The sequence below is a fragment of the Strix uralensis genome, chromosome 5, assembly GCF_047716275.1.
Source record: "Strix uralensis isolate ZFMK-TIS-50842 chromosome 5, bStrUra1, whole genome shotgun sequence".
Lineage (NCBI taxonomy): Eukaryota > Metazoa > Chordata > Aves > Strigiformes > Strigidae > Strix > Strix uralensis.
The window spans coordinates 49,338,233-49,353,171 of NC_133976.1; the positions used below are offsets into that span (position 1 = coordinate 49,338,233).

General features: G+C 42.2%; 1 protein-coding gene across 2 annotated transcripts in view; it reads right to left on the reverse strand.

Annotated features, from left to right (window-relative positions):
- KITLG (KIT ligand) overlaps positions 1-13,684 on the reverse strand; it is a 57,322-nt gene extending 43,638 nt beyond the window's left edge. For both annotated transcript variants that reach the window (XM_074870711.1, XM_074870709.1), the window contains exon 1: positions 13,449-13,684. In XM_074870711.1, coding sequence (XP_074726812.1) covers positions 13,449-13,463 — 15 coding nt within the window. In that variant the 5' untranslated portion in view covers positions 13,464-13,684. The remainder of the gene's footprint in view (positions 1-13,448) is intronic.
- Between the last annotated feature and the right edge of the window lie 1,255 nt (positions 13,685-14,939).

A 14,939-nucleotide genomic window follows, 5' to 3' on the forward strand; every position in this document is an offset into this window, starting at 1 on the left:
ACAACATAAAATGCCAGCGACTGTATTACTGCATCAGAAACTCAAGAATATTTTTTTATTCCTGTGCACCCCTAAAAGGGGAGGACATCCTTTTAAGTACCTTTCCCTGTCGATGTTTAAGTACTAGACAAGAGTACCTTTCAGGGATGGTCCATGGATACTCCACTGTCTTTCAATGGCTAGAGCTACGCAACATGTCTGCATTGCATAAAATTTTATTAGTTCTAACCATTCATACTCACATGCTAAAAGAAAGATCTTTCAGTATAAATGTCTCAGCTGTCATTACTTTTCACATGGAATTGGAGTTCAGCTACAATATATTTCAAAGGGTTTTCCTTTTCTCAAAACTAAAAGCTGAATTTTTACAGATGGTTAATTTTGGCAGATGGTTGTATATGAGACTGAGTTTATAATTAGGCCAAATCTGACTTGTGCAATTAAGGCAATGAAGATTTGGAAAATAAGAGGTGTCAGATCAGTACATGATCAGCCTGGTAGCCACGGAAAAATGAAAACTGATCATTCACACTTACAGAATATATTGCCTGTATGAAAATTTCTTCCTAATTGCATGAATTAGAAGACAGGCAACCTTTCATGCTCAGAGTGTAAACTAAAGTAACCATGGCTTTCTACCTACTTAAGTCTATAATCCTTTTTTCTTCAGTCAAGGTTAATGAGATGGTCTGAAGCAATCTAACAGCTCCCTGCTGCTGAGAGAGGGCTCTCAGCATCTCCCTCTCTGCAGCTTCCCTCGTTCTGACATTCACCTGACCCCTCTGCAAGTCAGTAAATTCAGACAGTGACTAGCCAATTCAGCTCAGAGACAGAAAACTAATCCCTGAGGAATGAGTGGAGGAGGAGAAGAGATACGCAAGGGTGAGAAGACTAGGACTACCCCTTTCGGTGGAAGTGACCTCTTGGGTTCACTCTAACATTTATCAAGCGGCATTTCAAGCCATATTATATCTAGTGTCAAAAAGCCTTCCAGACTGGTAATTGTGTGTAAAGGTAGCATTGCCTGTTTTAGCATCTTCTGACTTTCAGTTGTGCTAAGTACTGCTCTGCTCTTGTACCAAGAAAGGACCAGTAAAGTCCAGTAATCATTCCCTCTACTACTTCTTGCATACCACTCAATAGTTTCTTGCCCTCAGCTTTCAGTCCCCCTTCATATGCTCATCATTTCCACATAATGCTTTTGCCTATTTTAGGACCACTATTTCTTCTGAGAGTCAACCAGGACATTTTTCAAGATGGTCGACTATCACCATCGTAAAAGCGTTACAGCTTTTATGTTTCTCTTCCTGCTCCTACTGCATCCCAATATGTTGGTTGATTTGTTCTGTCACAAGTACAATACATGGCTTTTTCATCCATTTTTCCTGACCAAGTATTGCTACAAGAACATTAAAAAAGAGCTTGTAAGTAGTTTTTATAACTAATGAAAACTGCTGTAGTAATGTGGTTACAATTAGTTCAAAACATTCCTTCCAAAATGCATCCCCCTTGCTCTTCAACTCCACAAACTCCAGTTGCCATCATGCCATCTGTTCTCCTATCTTCTCTAAACCTTTATAAAGTTCCTCAGAATCTCTTTTAATTTCAATTAACCTGAGTAATTTATGTAGCTTGCGCATGTTGTCATCAATCTGTGAACCTGCTTACCAGATTGAACTATATGAGGTTGCTGACAATTAGAGAACATTACCTCTTAGGTTTTTGCCATGTTACAAATTAATGACTTATTTCTACACTTTGCTTTCTGTCCCTAAATCATTTTTTCCTCAAACTGTTATGATAAGGGAGATACAATATGGGGGTACTTAGGTTTTTTCTTGGATTTTTTTTTATAAGACATTTCAATACTTTCCATTTATTCAGACATTCTGAAACACGAAGAATTTGAGTACATGGAAAGCATTTCTTTTACAGGAGCTAGGCTTTTCTATTCCTTTCACTGAACTCTATTAATATAGAGTTCCACCTTCCTTCTACTGACTGATTTTAACACAGCAAGACCTGCTGACAACAGAACAGAACAGTAAGAGGCAAGCTGCTATGAAAAATTACTTTTTAAACTCTGGATGTACTCATTAACTCTAAAGACAAGAATTAAGAGTTAATGTATTAAGAGTTACTATATATTTCAGAAAATGGAGGGAATACCATGATCACCTATTTTTACCAAGTTATGAACACCATACCTTTACTGTAAAATCAACCTGAGTTATAATTTATATCCTGCCCCGCACTTTAGACCTGTCCACACAAACTGTAATTCTAATATCCTGGTAGTTTGTGGGTGGGTTTAGGTTTTTTGATTGGTTTTGACTGGGATTTGCATAGCCTAATGACTACAAACTCCATCAAAGTGTTTCTAGTACTTCAGTGTCTCCCACAATTTCCCTATGTTTCCAGGAAGAATAGGCACATTCCCGTGGTCTATATCAGCAAGCAGTGCTCTCAGCTTAGAGAAAAGAGACACAGGAAATATCCCAACTAACTTCATTGTCTCCAAATTGTGACCGCCGGATTAATATGAATGTCATTCAAATGCTGCCTCAAGGTTTTTTGATTGAGTTATGCTAACTAGAGAGAACTGTAAATATCTAATTGTAAACCTGAAGCTCCTTGCAGCTTTCCTTAAAAATTGCGGAAATCTTGGGGTAAACACACCCAAAGAAGTTGAGTCAGTTTGCAGCTCGGTATGACTATGGAGATACAGATACAACTAGAAGAAAAATAATCTGAGAAAAAAGCTCCCTAAATCTGTACAATTTTGAAGAAATATAAATGCCTATTAAATCTATATGCCTATAAAATATAATTCTAAAGACACCAGTAATATAGTACATAACTGATAAGAAATGTTAGGTAACCTCACAGCATTTGCAACAATGCAACAGAACACAACTGTTTGAAAAAAACAGCTATTTTACTTTATTTTTACTGATTTTCACAGGGGTTACTTATTAAAAATGCAGTTTTAAATTGTGTGTGGTGTGTTTACATCCTATAGAGCTTTACATTTGGTCAAAAGTATTAACATGAATAAGAAAGAACCACAGTTGTCCGTAGTGAAACTATTCTTATGATATGTGTTCAGCAGAGTCCTTGTTACAGATGAGCTGATAGAGAAACTCATGCAAACCTTCCCACAGTATAGTAAGATTTCTTAGATGTTTTATACATCTAGTTCTCACAAGTTTCCTAGGATTGCTCTTCTTAAAGAGGACACATTAAGTTGCCTGGCTTATCATGAAATTTTTTTGGCTTCTGTAATTAATCTCATAGAAAATATATCACATCACTGAGAAGATTTTTGCAAATCTCCTCAGAGTGTACACTTTTCAATGTCTACACTCTAAAATTCCAGTAAGACTAGTTAGGTATTTTCATAAGTGATGCAGTTTCTTAGCAAGTTTACTTAAGTGATACTTATCAACTTGTGCAGGAAAAAAATTCTTCCCAGTTTCATAGGAATTGTGCCATTTAGTCTGCAATGAGTAATGGAGTGTGTATGTTAAGAAGAATATATAATCGTGAATAAAGCCAAAAAGCACATCATAGTTTGATAATTAGCACTTACTTTAAACAGGTACAAATTCAACAGTAACTGAAATAATGGACACAAAGCAAGAGGGACCCACTTTAGTAGAAATAAGCCAGCAGGCTAAAATCAAATTAGCTTCACATATATCTCAGACCATTTGTAAATGTCAACAACATTCTGTTACAGTGGGAAATGACCAAAAGTACTGTAGACAATCTGACCATTACTGGCAAATGTCTAGTTGATCACTAAAATCTGTGTGTGAGAAGAGATTTTTAAAATGTGCTGAGGAGAAAGAGAAGAAAGACAGGAAATTCACTCCAGATGATTTAAAGAATGTTTCAGGCCAGAATTTTTTTAGGGTCAAATGAAAACACCAAATCAGATATTTCTAATATGGTTAGGTGACAAAGCTGAGATACAGGAGAAAGCAATAACAATTACTTGTAAAAGGATTTCCTTTGGTCTCAGTAAGTATTTGACCCTTTAAAAAAACCAAAACAAACAAACAAACAAAAACCAAAACAAAAAACAAGCAAGGATTTTCTTAATATATTAAGAAAATTACTGATGTCAGAGGAAAAGGTATTGTTGCTTCTAGAAATGCAGACCAATATTTCAGAGGGCTCTTAATAACTATTAATAGCTTACGAGTGTCATCATTTAAACAAACAACATATTTCACAGAACAGTGGATTCATTCTAATTCTGAGATGCTTAGTTTTTACAGACAAGGCGAAATACAGTAAAAACAGGTTATTGAGAAGATTAATATTTGAAGTGGGCCTCAAAAAAATTGTGGGAAATAAAAATGGCCACTGGACAGACTACTACAAAAATCGTAGAAAACATTCACCAGAGATGAAGCTTAGGCTATGCGGGGGAAAACAGCATGGTGACAGACACCTTCAGTATTTTGGCTGCCAGAAATGCTGAAGTTTTATTGTCAGAGGTGAGGATGCTGACTCGAATGCACCCAAACCAGGAAAGGTTCACAAAGAAATGAGGGGTAGCACTGCTAGTTTTCTGTCTGAATGGGAAGAAGAGAAAGAAACTTGAAGAAAGAACAATCATTTTCAGATGTGGGCTTGAGAAAAAACATCCAGAAATTTTAGTCACAGACATGGAGGGGAACAATATCTTCCCGCACCCGTGGCAGAAGAAAATTGGTGGGGGATTATGAACACCACCCTGCTTGGGAACGGAGTCTAATTTTAAAAAATAGCAAGATTTTCACTGGATTTAGCAGCCTGAAAAGAGGGCTTTCACTGCCCAGCTTTACACTATTAAAGGAACAAATACTGAAAAAATTTATCAAAACAGTTTGGAACAGACTATGATTATGGTCAGAATTTTTAAAGGACATGGATTTAGAGAATGCATGGCAAATCTAGAGCACATTCTTTGCCGGGGACTATAATACAGAAGATCAAAGCAGCTTCAGTGACAGTATTTAAATTTAAGGTTTATAAATAAGGTTCATATTTCCTTGAAAATAAAGAATGCAATACACATCAGAAGCATTTAAACTGTTGTCAAATACAGCACTGATAGTTTTTGCTATTAGCATAGAAATGCAATCCACACGTTGCAGAACCACACTAATTTGAAAAAGACAGCAATTATGAATATTGGACATATATTTTTTTTCCTCCTTTTTAAAATAACCACAAAAAAGCTCTGTTTATTCAGGAACATATTTTTTAATCCAAACGAAAGAGGGTGCCAAGCAGTGTTATACAAGCTTCCTAAATTCATTTGGCTGACTAATGTTCCTATTCCTGCATGCTTCAAAGTAGTAAAAGAAAAACAAATCTCCAGAAGAACTGACATTCAGATCTACATCAGTTTAAAACATAATGCATAATATTGTCTGCTTGCCATTTAATGCAAAACACAAATTTTGCTGAGTTCACTTAATAACGAGCAAATGGAGGCTGGAAATTAGAGGGCTGGAACTTAGGACTTCTTTACAATAAACCATTAGCATGTTTAAATTTCAACCTCCCTCAATTTCTAAGCATTTCTTTTCATTTAGTGAATTATTTTGCATATATGCAGCACATTAATTTCAAAGTATCATGTCTGACTCCTCACTGCCTTACTCAGTCCATTACTTCAGTTAGACCACAGAAGTCAGCACCTTGATATCCTACTCCCATTTTAGACTCAATTATGAAATCTCCATAAACAGAGAGGAATATTTTGGGTCAATATGAAATGGAGGAAGAAACTTCCCTCCACACTTTAAAACCTCCACATTTACAGGCACGGTTCAAAAATCACACTTTAAAATAATGAACCTTGTACATCAGTGTATTACTCCATGTTTTCAGTATGTGCTGTAGACATCGCTAAGTTCATCCTTTTGTCCAGGAGCAGCTCTTACAAAAAGAGCTGCTGTATGATTTGCAGAGTTAATTTTCTGTTCTAAACGGAAATAGATTGCCAGGACATGCACAACTTAGTTTTACAGTCTGACTTATACTGCCAGAATAACTTTTTTCAAACATAATTAGAGGTCATGGGTTACTAAACAGACTGAAGAATCCATCCAGTAATGATGTATCATACTGCAAACACAAATGGAAGACATATATTGGATTGGTCTGCTGCTACTGAGCAAGCACAAGGTAGCATGGAAAATTTTACACTTCTTCCTCATACTTCCAAATTCATATAAGATGCATATACCTATCACATATCATCACAGAATTCCTTTTGAAAAAATGATTAAGCATTATTAAGTTCTTCCTCAAAAAATGAGGAATTTATCTGTCCCTGAATTCTGAGTTTCACAGTAAAGAACAAAAATACACAAAGGAAAAGCTATAGAATCATTTGACAACAACGGGTTAAGATTATCCTGTACAGGACTCAGATGAGCCTTTATTCCAAGGTTCTGTTGTGCTATCCTCTGCCTTACTTCTTTCATGATAAAGCATGGTGTGAATTCACATACAGATTATGTCTCTACTGTAAAGGAAATACACTCTGTTGGCATGTATTTCTGCACACATCTAGGCTGAAACTGGACATCCCCAGGGCTCAGCTGTGCCCACATTACATACAGGTTTTCAAATCTCTTGGGCAGAAGGTTTGCACACCACGCTTAGGATCTTCACTGCACACAAGTTTATGTGCAAAGAGAGGCTGGCATCCAGAGAAAGAATACTGGGTATTCTTATTCTGTACAGCTTTTTTGCACGGTGTGTGTTCCTCTGTGTTACGTGGACACTGGTCCAATGTGGTCAGACACTTGGATTCCCTCCTAACTTTCATTAGTTGCAAGGAAAAAAAAATATAAATCGTGTTGTTCATTTAGGAGAAAAGACACTGGCAAACTATCACTACAAGTGATCCTGCCTACATCAAGTAGAGAGATTCCAGTCAGAGCAAATGAAGAATGTAGGTCCTATCATGCAATAGACTGCATATACCTAACGTATTCATAAAGGTTTATTTAGGGTGCTTCTAAAAACTTCTTAAGGTACTTCTAAAGAAGAGATGGTAAACTGGACTACGCTTATCCTTGGCCTTAACTGTCAGTGAACTGATGTCCCTCAAACTGATGGCAGCAGAACACACGAAAGCCATCTGAATAAGACATTGGATGAGGGTTTATTGTCACTGACACGGCTAATGTGATTGTGTTGAAGCCAGGTTCAGTCACATGGGATGGCCATGCTTGGAAGCACCAAGCTACACAGACAGATAGGACTGGCAGACTGATGTTTTCAGACTCTGATTTGCAGGTGCCTAAATCTTTCTAAATGGAGGTTCAGAGCTTGGCATAATTCACAGTCTGTGGATTTGGACCTGTGGCCTGAAATACATTATCCCCTACATTCTTAGTTCATGTGTCAGCCACCCTCAAGACTGAACAAATAAACATACCGGCTCAGTTAATCTGGTCTTAAAGTATGATTTCACTCAGGGGACTTAAAATCTTAATCTGCGTGGACCCAGTTCAGATTTGGAGCAACACTGAAGTTATACTTCAGATTCAGAGTCTGGACTTGATTTTTTTTTTCTTTTCTTCCCTCTGGCATAATGCAAAATTTCTTATACAAAGCAGAACAGCTTCAACAAGACAGACTGGATGGTTAGACCCTTCCTGGAGACATAAGTTCCTACGTAAGAAAAGATGTGTCTCTCTCACTCCAGTGAGTATGCTCAGGTAAATTCTTTTAGGTTAGCCTTTTTCTGTCTGGATTGAATCAAGGCTGTTTGCAAACTCAGAGGTAATCTCTGTAGACTGTATACTCATCCTCTTGTGACAGTCCAGTCCAAACCTGCAGGCTTTGCAGAACATCCATCTGAGCTGAAGTGTGCAACCCACCCCTGTCCAGGTGCCAAGGCTGCCAGCACACTCTCCTCTCTGACCTCCCAACTCTGCTGCCCAAAACCAGTGAGAAGCCAGTGAAGGTTGAGGAGTACCAAGATACCCAGACTGACTTCTAGAAACTGTTTACTGGAACATTAAGAAATACCATGTGAATGGCAGTTATAAACAGGCGCCAAGTCACAGATGAGAGAAGAGATAGCTCTTGAGGTTTAGGCTAAATATGACCTTGAGGGTCATTCCTGAAGCTGAAATTCTCCATCCAGTAGGTTTTGCAGCAAAAATGCTGAAAAAGAAAAATAACCAAATGCTCTGGTTCCTGCATGCTTACAAGTGCTCTTCAACAGCAGTGAAGGTTTGGGGCTAGCAGGTGGGTCTATAGCAGACCTGCTTGAGAGAGCCTTCCAGAAGCCCCGACCACTGCCAATGAGCACAGTTGGCCCTGCAGGGGGGAGCCAGCACTCACCCCCCGCACCCTCCGCCCCCCCCAGCCTGCAGCACCTGGTCTCACTTCTAGCATTTGTTCAAGTGGTGATGGAATAGCTGGAAGCTCAGGACTTACCCGCTTTGCAGAACTGTGTGCTCCAAAGCATGACTGCAAAGCAGCAAGTACTGCAGTGGCCTCCTTCAGGCAATACCTGCAGTGACATCTTAGACCTGATACTATTGTTGCCTTGCACCTAAACTTAAGTCTGGTCCATGCAGCAATGATAACGCAAAAGTATGTATAAAGCAGAAAAGTCTTAATCAGATTTAAAATGGTTATCACATCTATCTACATTGTGTAATTTAAACATTATTTAAACAGAAACAACAACCAATCATTCACCCAGTGGTTATTAGATAACAATAGGAAATTAGAGGATAATTTATTTCCTGTGTTATTGTGATCCAAAGTGGTCATTTATCTGAACTCCTAAACTGGCTTTTATTTAGACATACAGTAGAAATAATCTCTTCATTAGAGTATCTACTTTCACTGACATCAGATATTATGCATGCTACCAGCTTTAATCAAATAAAATACTTAACACTGTATTTGTTTTCTCCGTTTGTAACTCTATTTTCAATTTTCGCTCTCATACTAATAAATGTCTGATACTATTTACATTTGTCAATAACTAAAACCATCCAGCAAAATCTACATTTTACGTGCTCCTGGCAGTCAGTTATTTCAGCATCGGTAATATTTATGAACGTTGGTTTTGCAGGTTTACATATGACTCAGTACGCAATGCAAACATGGGCCAATCCACAAAAATAAAGAGCGCTACCCCTCTTCACTCACCTTACATTGGTCCATGTCCTTTTTCCACAAGTGCACAGGAAAAAAAAACAAAACAAAACAAAAAACAAGCAGATTTGCAGGGTGTTTAAAAGGCTGACCAACCTCAGGTTTGGCATACCAAAGACCAGGGAGAGAACAAACGCTTTCGTTTTCATCTGTCAGCTCCCACACCACTCAAATGGAATTGCGTAGGGAGATTTTTCCTGCCTTGCTTCAAATAAATGGGTGTTGTGTTTACATACTGCATACTGAGCATTGCACACCCGAAGCCAAGGGCTGCATCTTGCCAACTCTTAACTTTCGTACAATATGGCGATTACATGAGCCAGCATACCATTAAGTCACATAACAAAACTTGGAGAATGGTACTGTCAGCTTGCAGAACTGTACCTGAACGACTGACATGCAGTGCACAAAAGGAGAAACTAGATTTCAGTGTGATGGCAGAACTGGGTCAGAAGCAGACAGGGTTAGCAGCCTCAGTCTAAACTGCCAAGCCAAGTGCCGCATAGTTCATGGAGATAAAAAACTTACAGGCGCACAATACAAGCAGGCGAAGGGAAAAAAAAAAGATCACTAAACACGCCTTATGAAATGCTCCCCCACCCTAGAGTCTTTCAGGTCATCTGCTGTTTATTCTCCATATGACGCTTTACTCCAGGATGTTCTTTCCAGCTGCAGTGCTTGCAAACTGGCCTCCCCTAAGAGTCAAAACCAGGGGAAAAGAGAAAGAGACCTTAGTCCACTGCTCAGTGTGAACAGCACATCTTTCTGGCTCCATCAAGTTCTCTTTTTCTATCTGATAAGCAGCAGATCTATACCTATCATGAGCTCCAAATGTCTTCCAGGTCATTTTTTTTGCAGAATGAGAAAGATTGCAGATCAGAGCTCACTATTTCCCCTAAAATAATGACTCTGCAAGCTCGCACCAAGGTATCAGATTTCTGCTTTGCGTTTTTGATTTAGCCTGCCGATATCAGACTGGAGTGGGCAATTTGTGTACTAATTCTTTTTCCAGGTACGATTCCATAATAATTTTTACAGAGGCTCCCACTTCAGTGACACAAACATACTATGGATAGGACAACCTTAGAAGGTCATTTAACTACCAGCAGTAATGCACAAATTCAGAGGTAAAGAGCCCAGCTGAGATCTAACACACTTCTAATACTGAGATTTCTAAGAGGTTGTGCATCTAACCCACTGCTGAAGATTAAGTGCCTGAGCCAAGCATGTGTGATACCTTAACACCAGCAGCCTTCTGAGCTAGCCCCATGGGTGACCCCTCCTTGCAGCATATTTCTTAGTAACTTCTTGTAGCATATTTCTTAGCAACTTAATCCTATTTAGATTGTCTTCAAATCAAACAAAGAACAAGCAAATCAGAAATCTGCTACTTTTTGCAAGATTGTATCACACTAGCAGCACTCATCTTGTTTTATTAAAAATGTAAAAGGATGTCCAGACATCAGTGATATTTTATTTGCTGTAATATTAGCATGCAAAATGACATAAACTCACTTCTGATAATAGTTTTAATTACTGAGCCTTTTTTTTTTATAATTATATAAGCCTGCAAATCCTCTCATACAGGCAATCCTTCAATAAGATTAATTAATGGAAATAGTCCCATTGAAAAAGGATTTGTATGACTGGACCCTAAATGTTTAATCACATTTTGAAAGACATTATTACTTAAAAAAAAAAATACCCAGGAGGTGTTGGTATGTTTAAACCAGGAGGTTATATATTTATCAAACAGTATAGTTTCAGAAACCATCCTTCCAGGACTGACACTGTTGGGGAACATGCTTCTGCAGTTCCTGTAGTTTCTCAGGTCAAGACTGATTTAAATAAACTGACCAACCTGCTCACTTCTAGTCTAGCATTCAGCACGCTCCTCTTTCAGCACTTTTATTGCACTGACGTATGACTCAGCTACTCCTTCAGCTGCACTAGTTATATTTTATGTCTGTGTAACATTTCTTCAAACTTCAAAATCCCTGATTTATCTGAAGGACTATCCAGGTACTAAGTGTTTTTAAGGCTCAGTGATGTAGTGGTTCTCCCCTTCTGTACTATGTCTGTCACAGACTATTTTATTACATGAAATGTTAACTTCTTTCCTGGCTTCCCAATCCTGTTCTTTTCACTATGCCAGTTACCAGTCTAGACAATGGCAAAAGTAGCCACAGGAGAGCATAAAGACTGTAATTTACTTTAATGTGCTGAGTGCCCCAATGTACTTAAGTCCTCTTTCTTGTATCCGCTTCACTTGCTCTCTCTCTTTACACATGGGTCTTCATGGTTTTAGTGGAAAGTCTTTCTCAAAGTATCTCCTGCTCTGATCCCCTCAGAATGATTAATGGTTTGGTATCATATTTGTTTGCTAATCCTTAAAATGAAGGAAACAATCCTTTCGAGAGCTAGGAGTCTGTCACTGCCTCCAAAAAGCAGGAAGCATAACTGCTTGAAGGCTGACAGATGCTTCACCACCATGACAAGAAGCTGTTCCACAGGCTACAGCTCATGAGCCCCTGAGTCAAGCCATATGGTCCTGAATGCCAAGACTGCCTGTCTTTCCCAGTTTATCAGGAGAGAGGGATTATTCCTGCTTTGCTCTGAATTTGCAAAAGTACTCTGTTGATCTTAGAAGTTTAGAGCTTGTATGAAATAAAACACTTGACTGCTTGCACTCATAAATCCTCATTTGTTTGCTGAACAGTTTTTTCTTCTCTGAAGAAACAATCCTACATGTATGCTTCTCTGCTAGGATAACATCTTGTGACTTTATTGCTATCCACTCCGATATCAAATGAATGCATATAACTAAGCACACATAAATACACCTCATACACTTTAAGAGACCCTTCCCAACCAATAATCTTCAGCATATTTGAGGAAATTTGTATACATGGTCTAAAACAACATCTCTGAGGTGCAAGGCACCTTCAATCATCTAAAGGCAATAACAGCAATGGATATAAGCTATTAGAATTCAGAACTGATCATTTAAGATAATACTTCACTGTACTTCAGCATCACAAAAATTAAGTCTCCCAAGTTGTAACTCCTTAAGCATGGGTACATTCTCCAGTGCTTTGGCCAGCTGAGATTTAAATATTTCAAAAAGCCACTATTTCTACTTCCTGTCATCTCTTGAAAAAACTATTTAACTGCCCAAAAGACTTCAGTAAGGTCCTTCCCTTTTATTTAAAAATATATTTTACGTCTTTTCCAATGACTATATGCTGAAGTGTCCTCAGGCTACTGGTGCGCGGGCGACCCAGCAACCGCCAAGAAATAGACGAAGGCAGAAAGTCTCTTGCTTCTAACCAAGAGGCGGAGGGGAAGGCAAAAGCCCCCAGCGCAGGACCAGCGGGGTGCGAGTCCACGCTTTGTTCTCCCCCCGAGCTCAGCCTCGGCACCGAGTCGCGCCGGCTCTCACTGAGGTCAGCCAGGATGCAGCACCTTGCAAAGTCAAGCCTTAAACTTTTTCTCTTTCGAGTTTCCCTGAGCTGCTCTTGTTATAAGAAGATTTTTCCACTCCTGTCTGTCCCCATCCTTCCTTTTAAGAAAATGCCTAGCACAGTCACCGTAATCTCTACAGAACTTGGAGAAATAACGGCAGGGAGCCCACCCCGGTACAGAGCGGCTCTTGTAGTGGGGGCGGGAGGGCAGGGGCGCAACGCCGGGGTCTACCCGCAACACGCTGGAGAGGCTTGAATGGAGCCACCGAGCACAGCAGCCACGGCACCGCTGCCTCCGAGTAGTTCATGTTTCCGCACTCAGCTCGTTAGTGCAACACAGGCAACTGATTTATTAAGCCGATTTTTCCAAGCGCCGTCGGAGATCTCCCACGGCTCAGCCGCCGATCCGGCCGCTTGCTGCAACTTTTCCACGGGCTGTGGGCGCTGAGGGTAAGACCGGGCAGTAGGTTGGGGTTTTTTTTCTCCCCCCACCCCTCTCCCCCAGACCGCTCATCCAACGGCAGCAGGTCCCATCCCCGGCGCCCCTCACCTCTCGGGCCGTCTGGGAGCCGCCGCCCCCGCGGACACCCCCACGGACGCGGGTGCGCATTCCACGCCCGCCGGCTGCCCCGACTCGCGTACCCCGCTCCGCTCCAGCCCCCCCACCCCCCCCCCCCACCCCGGTGCGGTCCGCAGCGGAGCTTCTCCGCCGGCCGAGGAGCCGCGGTCCAGCCCTGCCCGGCAGGTAGGTCGGGCCGCCCCTCACCCCCGCCTCCCGGCCGCACTCACTTGTGCCTTCTTCATAAGGAACGGCAGCGCTGCAGTCCGGCCCAGCCGGCAGTGTGCAAACTCCCTTCAGCGGAACTGTAGCTCCAGCATAATGCAGCAGCCGATAGTCCACGCATTGGGGTTGCCCACGGCGAGCCCCGCGATGCCTCCGCCTGCCCCGCCGCCGCTCTGCGCGCCCCGCTGCGCCCCGCTGCCCACGGCGTGAGCGCCCGCACTGACTGGAGCCACGGCCGGCGCCCGGCCAGGTCTTTTATATCTCCGATCTGCCTCCGGCAGCGGCGGCGGCGGCGGCAGCGGCAGCCCAGGCAAGACACGCCTTTCCCCTCCCCTCCCTGCCGCCCGCCCTCCCGGAGGACCGGCAGCCCCGGCAGACCCCGCGGGGAGGGGGAGAGCCGGGTAAACCGAGGGGAGGTTGGAGGCAGGAGCGAGCCGAGCCTGCCCCTGCGCGGCGCGACGGGCGGGGGGGCGGGGGGGGGCGCGGGCCGGGGGCACTCGGAACTGGCCCCCGGGGGTGGGAGGGCGGCAGAGGGCTTCTTCCGCCCGGTGCCCGGGGGCTGGGCGGTGACTAGGAGAGGCCGGCCCAGCCGACCGGGACGGGGGTCTCCAGCCGCCTCCGCGGAGGGCTCCGGCAGCTGGCGGGAAGCCCCCAGCACCCGAGATCCGTGAGGCTGCCGGCGCCGAGCCAAGCCCTGGGGTCGGGTCCCCCCACTCACGCCGGTGATAAGGGGAGGGGGACGGGGGGGTCCCTCCCGGGGGACTGACAGAGCTCCCAGCAAGTGCGCGGTATTTCCAGAGCAGCACCTAGCTGCGGCGGCGGCGCGCACAGCCGGGAGGCAACTCCGGATTCGCGATTTCCTTTTAGTGGTGCCTTTCCATAATCGGCGAGTACAAGTTAGGCACTGGAATCAGCCTTTCGAGTAGAGCTTGAAAACTCCTTTTACCTGCTCCAGCCACAGAAAAGTTGTTCAGCAGTGCCTCCTAATGCTTGCGTAAAGGTGATCCTGCAGGTCGTTTAACATGCTGTTACAATTTGCATCCTCTGTAAATCATGTATTAGTGTTGAGCGTGGAAAAACGTCACTTTTTTACTGCGTGGAGTCCTGCTGGCAAATCCATCCCAGCAGCAGCAACAGAATTTGAGTCCTCCTCGGAGAAGAGAGCTGTCAGGCTAACACAGACTAAATCTTGAGCATGCATTAAATGGAAAGAAGAGCAGTTCATGGAACTAGCATTTCCTGAGACAGCAATCTTTGGTGAAAATTAAAAAGCACGTTAACATGGAATGAAGAAAGAATAATCTGCCTAAATCAATGGTCATTTCCTAAGGGAGATCAGATATGCTCAGAGTACACCGTAAAATATTTCATTAGAAAAGTTTGTGTAGTTTTAACCTAGAATTAATGGTAAGTTTTCAAAAGACTAGGTTTCTGCTAAAGTAAGGATGAGCTGTTCAGGCACAGAAAGATTTTGAACCCATCCTCAGCTCCACTAT